This window comes from Limulus polyphemus, unplaced genomic scaffold (assembly GCF_000517525.1).
Source record: "Limulus polyphemus unplaced genomic scaffold, Limulus_polyphemus-2.1.2 Scaffold0, whole genome shotgun sequence".
Lineage (NCBI taxonomy): Eukaryota > Metazoa > Arthropoda > Merostomata > Xiphosura > Limulidae > Limulus > Limulus polyphemus.
Window position 1 is genome coordinate 4,852,916 of NW_013665610.1, and position 8,856 is coordinate 4,861,771.

Consider the following 8,856-nt stretch of genomic DNA (forward strand, 5'->3'; position numbering starts at 1 on the left):
TTTTCTATATATAATCTTAAAATATCAATACTTACTACGAACCATGTGTTGTGGTTTATGAACCACATTTTCTACCGAACGCAATTAAGTGATCTTAAAAATTGATAAGGCTTAATTCTGTGTTTCAAAATGCAAGAAATGCAGCAGAACAAGTATGAAAGTAAAGAAATATGGGGTGAACTTGTGAGTTTAAGGAATAACCAATGGCATATTATTTCTTCATAAAACCTGTTTAAAACGTACAGTCAAAGAGTTTGGAAGTTCGCGCAAAGCTGCACGAGGGTTATCGGCGCTAGCCGTCCCGTATTTAGCAGCGAAAGACTAGAGGGAAGGCAACTAGTCATCACCACCCACCTCCAACTCTTGGGCTACTATTTTACCAACGCATAGTGGGATTGACCGTTACATTATAACGCCCACACAGATGAAAGGGCTAGCATGTTTGATAGGACGGGAATTTGAACCCGCGACCCGCAGATTGCGAATCGAGTGCCCTAACCACCTGGCCATGCCAGGCCCGATCAAAGAGATCTTGCAGCTTGTACATATTTTACACCCACTTACATGTTTTTATTTTATATATACTCGGAAGAAGAATATTGATAGAATGGCCGTAATTCTATAGTCCCTGAACAACTGTTTAAGTCACACATTGCCCTGTTTCTTGTTGTATACACTCGCAAATTGATTTTAAACATAGTTATGCAGAGATTTGCGAATTATACTAGACATTAGGATCATTATCACAGACTATCACAAGACAATGCTTGTGATTTCTGGATTTTTAGTTGGTAAACCTGTCCCATTATATATTCCACTATAACCGACAAGAATATTTCTAAAATGTAGTAAGTTATCTTTATATATATTGGTTTCAAATGTGATGCAAACAAACTGAAAACCTGTTACCATTTCAAGTGTTAACATATATATGGCCGACTACAATAGAAACACTAAAATGTAACTCAGTTGCAAAATTCACGTTACTCATTAATTCTTGTTCAAGCTGATCCAGTAGTTTGATCGTTAACTTACAGAATACTCCAACAAACCACTTAACGCTAATAACAATAACGATGTTTAACACCTTTGATGTTTAAAGTTCCACTTTGTGTGCACTTATTTTAGAAGTGCTCGCCAGATGGCCAAACCAGACATTATATTTTCTCTGAAAGAAAAAATAGACTGGTGCGTGTATCGCGGTGTGAAGTAGAAGTAGAATATTATTGGGGGAGGGGTGATTAAGGTATTATTCATTTTATATTATTTGAATTGAACTTTATGTGATTGAGTTTCGAAATACTGAATCCATGATGGTAATTCACGATGTTCCCCATAAGGGACACTCTTTACATGTTAATCATTCGGAGTAACTTTGCTGAGGGGAATTTTGTGTCGTGTTTTATACAACTGACGTAAACGAGTGGATTGGAATCAAATTTTAAAGTGTTAGGGGCTCATTTCATAGAATTAAAACTACTTTTCATATACGAGTCTTCACACTAAACTTGAGTGTAAGTACTACAAAGACGAGCGCATACTGCAGAGCCAGTGTATGTTTAATGAAAGGAAAATATTTGAAAGAACAAACTAAAAACGTAGGAAACGTACCTTTTGGCTTCTTATGGGAAATCGGTTCTTAACAGAACATCACAAGAGTCATGCCAGAGCATTCTTTCCATACAAAAATATGTACTTATCACTCGAAATGTTTTATAATGTTAGTTATCCTTATTTAGATTAAAACACTAAACGTTGATTTAATTTTTTTTTTTCAGTTTGCAAAACCTGTATCGTACGATATCTGGAGTCCAGCAAATTTTGTCCTATATGTGATGTCCAAGTACACAAGACGCGACCTTTGATGAATATTAGGTAACCATCGATTATTGTCCTGTTTTATAATTACAGAATGTGTAGTGAAGTTATAATGAGGCATATATTTCTTGTATGTTCTAACTGTAGACATATCTGAATAGTTAAAATGGTTCACGTATCAGATTATGGCTCGTTACTAAATATATCAAAGATGGAGGAGGTGTATGTTATTTATGGTATAGCTACACTGATACTAATTTTATGTGTTAAGATGTAGGTATTCATAACGTAACTTTTCTTTTAAATGTGAACGTCAGAGTAAAACAAACATAGATTTATTTTAATGAAATTTCGAGGAGTAAAACAAACATAGATTTATTTTAGTGAAATTTCGCAGAGTAAAATAAACATTGATTTATCTTAGTGAAATTTCGACAGGCTTTGTGAGTATCTAGCAATTAAGATGTTTTGTTTTAAATTAGATCGTGAATGATTCAGACTTTCAACGCCTCCTGAATTCTAGTATACAGGTATAATCAGTGGTGGATGAAGAGAATAATGAGCCCAGTGCAGGACCTTATTATGCTCACCCCTCTTCCGCCCTCTCTCTGTCCTCTCTTCCTCCTCTACCCCTTACTTAAATGAAGGTGACAGTTACTTATAAACAACATTTGGCTAAGAACAGTTAGAAGGTTTCCAATTTGCCTATTTGAATATTATTTTGCGTGTCTTTCATTATGCAAACGAAACACAAAGCAAAAAACTTAAGCCTGATCAAAGCATAAAATAATTAGGTAGGTAGAGGGCACTACAAATAAAAAAATAATTAATCCCACAATGATAACTTAAATTTCTAAATTCAGGATTCGGGGCCCTCTGGAAGCATAGCTATAGATATAGTAGCATAAGATAATCTAATTTGTACATTGTCTTGTCTAGAAATAATACTTCAATAGCAAATTTTTGGGTCTTATGCCACTAACTTATGCTTCTCGACACGAAGATAAAATTTAAAAAATAATATTAATTTTTCATTTATATCAGAATAATTTTTTTAAAAGAAATATTCTTCTAACAATATCATGGGTTTCGACATGTGCTTCTATTAGAGTCAATTCATTTTTCTCACATAGTTGAAATCAGTATGTGTTGCACTGTCTATCTTTTATTCTTGGTCTGTCTCATCGATTTGGAAGATATACATCAATCAGACAACCCCGATATAAAATAATAAGTACTGCTTTGTTCGGCTGTCTCTAGGTAGTGTTTGAAAATATTAACATCAATCAAATAATTCTGATAAAAATTACTGCCTTGTTCAGCTATTTATATGGTGATCGAAAATATTAACATCAACCAAACAAATCTGATAAAAGAAAACACCGTGTTATTCAGTTATCACTAAACGGTGCCGGATCTAAAATATACATCAACCAAACAATTCTGATAAAAATTACTGCCTTGTTCAGCTATTTATATGGTGACCGAAAATATACATCAACCAAACAAAACTGATAAAAGAAGACACCGTGTTATTCAGTTATCACTAAACGGTACCGGATCGAAAATATACATCAACCAAACAAAACTGATAAAAGAAAACACCATGTTATTCAGTTATCACTAAACGGTGCCGGATCGAAAATATACATCAACCAAACAAATCTGATAAAATAAAACACCGTGTTATTCAGTTATCACTAAACAGTGCCGGATCGAAAATATATATCAACCAAACAAATCTGATAAAATAAAACACCGTGTTATTCAGTTATCACTAAACAGTGCCGGATCGAAAATATACATCAACCAAACAATTCTGATTTTAAAAAAAGATACTGCTTTGCTAAATAGTGTTTCAAAATATGAATCAAACCAAACAATTCTGATAAAAATCACTGCCGTGCTATATCTAGAGAAAGATACATCAAAAATATAAATCATCCAAACAGCTGTTATCGGATAGTGTGTGATAATGGAAATTCAAACCAATTAAAACAAACTATGAGGTATCGAGATGAATTTATTACAATACATTAAGCTATTAATATAATTAATTACACATTGCTGTAATAGTGAGGTATTGCAGCTAAAATTAACTAAAAACTGTTAATTATTATTGGTATTTGGCTGGGTTTTACATTTATTTATTTGTGAAGTAACTGTTTATAACCAGTTTCATTAATGTTTCTGAATAGACTATAAAATTCAATATTCTAAATGTTTTTAATGTTGTTTTACTGCCACTATGCAGGGCTGACAAGACCCTACAAGATATCGTCTACAAATTGGTTCCTGGGTTGTTTCGAAGTAAGTTCCAGATTTTCGTTCCTGTTATATACCAACTGTATGTTTTAACTTAATGTATTGTACATAAATGTTGTATACCAGCTGTATGTTTTAACTTAATGTCCTGTATTTAAATGTTGTATACCAGCTGCATGTTTTAACTTAATGTCCTGTATTTAAATGTTGTATACCAGCTGTATGTTTTAACTTAATGTATTGTACATAAATGTTGTATACCAGCTGTATGTTTTAACTTAATGTCCTGTATTTAAATGTTGTATACCAGCTGCATGTTTTAACTTAATGTCCTGTATTTAAATGTTATATAACAGTTCTTTTAACTTAACGTACTGTACTTAAATGTTATATAACAGTTCTTTTAACTTAACGTACTGTACTTAAATGTTATATAACAGTTCTTTTAACTTAATGTACTGTACTTAAATGTTATATAACAGTTCTTTTAACTTAACGTACTATACTTCAATGTTATATAACAGTTCTTTTAACTTAACGTACTGTACTTAAATGTTATATAACAGTTCTTTTAACTTTATGTACTGTACTTAAATGTTATATAACAGTTCTTTTAACTTAATGTACTGTACTTAAATGTTATATAACAGTTCTTTTAACTTAACGTACTATTCTTAAATGTTATATATCAGCTGTTTTAACTTAACGTACTATACTTAAATGTTATATAACAGTTATTTTAACTTAACGTACTGTACTTAAATGTTATATATCAGCTGTTTTAACTAAATTGTTAACATTTTCTGTTTAAAAACCGCCTCATCTCTCTTATTTCAGACAGTACGCTTGTGGATATAGTTATGATGTACACACTCAAACACAACATAGATAATAACTGGTTGATAAATTGTAGAACGTTGACTTTTTTTTTATCCCGTACTGTTATTCGCTTCACATACAGCCTTGGAAATTTAATAGTGTTCTGAGCGAGTTCTTCCAGATGGTAGTTGGTAGTTGAATATTCATCTTGCGTCAAGCTGAGATTAGTTGATTTCAACATTAAATTCGCTTTTGTAAAACGCACTAAAGATATGCAAATTTTCAAGGTAATTCAGAATTTTACCACAAATATATAAATGTTTGATGAAAAAAGTAGTGTTCGTCAATATGATCTTAAAGGCTATTGAAGTTTCAAATGTATGGGGCGATTTTTATGATTTTTAGTGAAATACATACACTTCAAACTTTACACAGCGACAAAATACTTCTCTTATTTGACGGTGTTAAATTTCTTTTGGCATGAATTACGAGCTACAGTGTCTGAAATTTTTCATTTTCTTAAATATGGACTACATAAATATGACTTTAAACAACACAGCACAAACTTTTATGGGAAAAAACTATAATTTTAGCTCAACCTCGTAACATTACAGCTTTAAATGTCAGAGAATCATTAGAAATGATAGAATATAAAAGAAGTAATAAATAGAGATGAAGGGTCATCAAGTCAAAGCATTGACATTTGGTGTAATGTAATATAAAAGTTGGCTAAGGAATTATGTAAATACAAAAATCAATGTAATATCACGTGGCAGGAAAAAAATGTATAAATTAGTATATCTTGCAGATAACTCCTGAATACGACGTCGAAACATTGTACATGTAGAGTGTGTTTTAAAGTGGAAGCCGTATTTTTAAAGTGGTAGCTGTTGACGGCTTCAATTAAGTTTTTAAAATTGTGTAAATATGAAACGTTGATTTTAATTATTTATTAAACGGATTGCATAATCTAAACACGTCTTTATATAATGCATGTATCGCAGAATGATTAACGAATATTGGTACTAGCTTTGTAAACATAATCATATTGTGTGTTTAGAAGGAGCTATTAAAGAGATTCTCTCTATGGTACCTGGAACGACCCAGATAAGCATGAACAGACACGTGTATTGAAAATTTCTGTATTTTAACATAACTTGTTTTGGAGCCGTTTTTCGGTCAGCTGTTGCTTCGAAAAGTCACGAACTTTTACCAGCTTCACGTTCAAATGTTGTTTTTGCGTCCCACTATAATATCAAAGTTATATTCTAATTTCAGGTCAGTTTATCTATCTGTGATTAGAGAAATGGTTGTTGGTTTAAAATATTATCAACTTTGATAAGACATTGAACAGTTTGTTTGGAAGCGCAGAGCTTTACAATGGACTATCTGTGTTGTGGCCAACGCAGGGATCGAACCAAAAATTTCAATCATAAGCCTTCAAACTTCCTCCTGATCCATTAAAATATTAATATATTTGAAATTGCAACTTTTCTTGTGGTTAGGGTACTCCCAATGTGGCTAGTAAGTGAGCTATTAAACTGATTTAAAGAAAGACTCAATATAAAGCTTGTTTTCTTTATCTACTTTTGGCGATGTAATATAGACAAAATAACTTCAGAAACGTAAGTGCTGGGAATCTATACCTCTTCAAAATGTTGAGTAATTAGTAAAATAAACTAACACCAAGTGCAGAAATCCAATCGTTGACGTGAAATTATTTTTAATTATTAAATATTACACATCATTAACGTTCCGTTGGATTGAGTTTAAAATATAAATCTATTGAATTGTTCAAACATCAATACCATAACTATAATGCATAAACAAGATGCTTGAAAACACACATTTGCCTTCAAAATGTTTGATAAATGCAGTTTTAAAACGAATTTGTCTTCAAAATATTATCATCATGATTTCCTGAACATGTGATAAATCCACAATAAATTCTCTGACATTGTAAGTGTACGATATATACATTCTCAAGAGATGAATCAATCGTTATTTGTTTTACCTTAATGAACAGACTTATTGTCTGTTTGGTGTGAATGTGTATATTTTTAACGAATAGCATCAGTAGCACTTGTCAAATCTCTGTAACAGACTTATTGTCTGTTTGGTGTGAAAGTCTATGTTTTAACCAATGGCATTAGTGGCACTTGTCAAATCTCTGTATGCCTACGTAAATAACATCCGTTAACTGACGGTTAGTGTACCAATTACTCGTTAAGTAGACCAGTCACGAAGCAAGCCTCTGGGATTGTAGGGGGAGGGGGAGATTGGAGCGACACCTTCAACAGAAAGTTTATCATATTATTTTTAACTTGAAAGGGACTGGTTTGTTGAGAACCGATTATAGCAACCCGGAACGGTTTGTAAAAGTGAGAGCGGCATTATCTCTATATTCGTATTTTGCATTGTCTATGATCGGCAATATTACGGGTTCTGATTTGCTGGTAGGTATCACGCGAGGATTTTTCACTATTTTGAAATAACGATCGTACCTCTGATTAGGACTATTAGGTAAATTATTTGTGGGAACAGATCACGTGAGCCACGAGCTAGGTATGGCCTCATTCTTCGGTACGAGATTGTGCTAGAAGGTGAGTGTGTTTCAGTGTTTTGTGTTAAATCCCTGGTAAGCTGTAAACGGTAGAGACTTGATATCTTTCAGTAAACTGCTCATTTCAGAATCGCACTAATTTGTGTGTTTTACAGAATGTGTACGTTTTTAATGTGGAGCCTTTTTTTTTCAGAACTTATCATTAACTTTAAGTTGAAACGTCGATATTAATTGTCACCTGTTGTTATGGTAATACCCTGTCACGACTGAGTGGTGAATATAACCTAGTCTGTAATTTCTTCCAGATGAAATGAAACGACGAAGAGACTTCTTCGACACTAACCCTGAAGCAGGTATGTGTCAGTATGATTTTTGAATTATTATTTAAAGCTTTCATCATTCGATAACCCTACCATGCTCATATATTGATTGATCATAAGGATATCAAAAATATTGCAGTGTGTATAAATGGATATACACAGTGAAAAATTAGTGGAAGTGGAAATTAACATGTTATTGGTCAAATAAAGTTTTGAAACCATTAAACATGTTTAAAACTTATATAAAAAACTATTAAGTATACAAATACACCCCATCATAATGCAGATGAAGCCCTAATCTAGTTCGCAAGTGTAACTCGGAAAATTAACAATTCAGGTATATATATTTCATATATACATGCACGATCATCTAACGGTAGTGTTCATGTCGAACTGTTCCCCGGCACGTCATGTATACCGTGCGTATCGTTTGAAATACATTGCTGAGCGACTGGGCAATACTTTGGATGAAGACAATCTTAAAATAATAAAATGAACACATGATAGCAGGATATAAAAAAAAACTTTGCGTCATTTCAAGTAGGGCCCGGCATGACCAGGTGGTTAAGGCGCTCGACTCGCAATCTGAGAGTCGCGGGTTCGAATCCCCGTCACACCAAACATGCTCGCCCTTTCAGCCGTGGGGGCGTTATAATGTGACGGTCAATCCCACTATTCGTTGGTAAAAGAGTAGCCCAAGAGTAGGCGGTGGGTGGTGATGACTGGCTGCCTTCCCTCTGGTATTACACTGCTAAATTAGGGACGGCTAGCGCAGATAGCCCTCGTGTATCTTTGCACGAAATTCAAAACAAACAAACAAACAATACACAGAAAAAAAATCTGTTTAAAGAAGAGGGAATCCTCAATAGCCGCGGCACTTGAAATTATTTTAGGCAGGATTAGAGTAAATTAATATATGATACCTTTTTCTTCCTTTTTATTAGTGGGGCGCGCGTATACCCGATTCGATTTTATTACTCATGAGGAGCTCTAGTAGCCTAACCTCAGATTGAAATTCTTTTAGGCACGATTAGAGTAAATTAACCCATGAGACCTTGGGAGTGGTCAAAT

At 33.3% G+C, this 8,856-nt stretch overlaps 1 protein-coding gene across 1 annotated transcript in view; it reads left to right on the top strand.

The window, feature by feature from the left end:
* LOC106457270 (polycomb complex protein BMI-1-like) overlaps window positions 1–8,856 on the top strand; it is a 67,316-nt gene that overhangs the window by 31,556 nt on the left and 26,904 nt on the right. Inside the window, exons 3-5 of the mRNA XM_013916698.2 lie at window positions 1,779–1,875; window positions 4,073–4,128; window positions 7,771–7,818. Coding sequence (XP_013772152.1) covers window positions 1,779–1,875; window positions 4,073–4,128; window positions 7,771–7,818 — 201 coding nt within the window. The remainder of the gene's footprint in view (window positions 1–1,778; window positions 1,876–4,072; window positions 4,129–7,770; window positions 7,819–8,856) is intronic.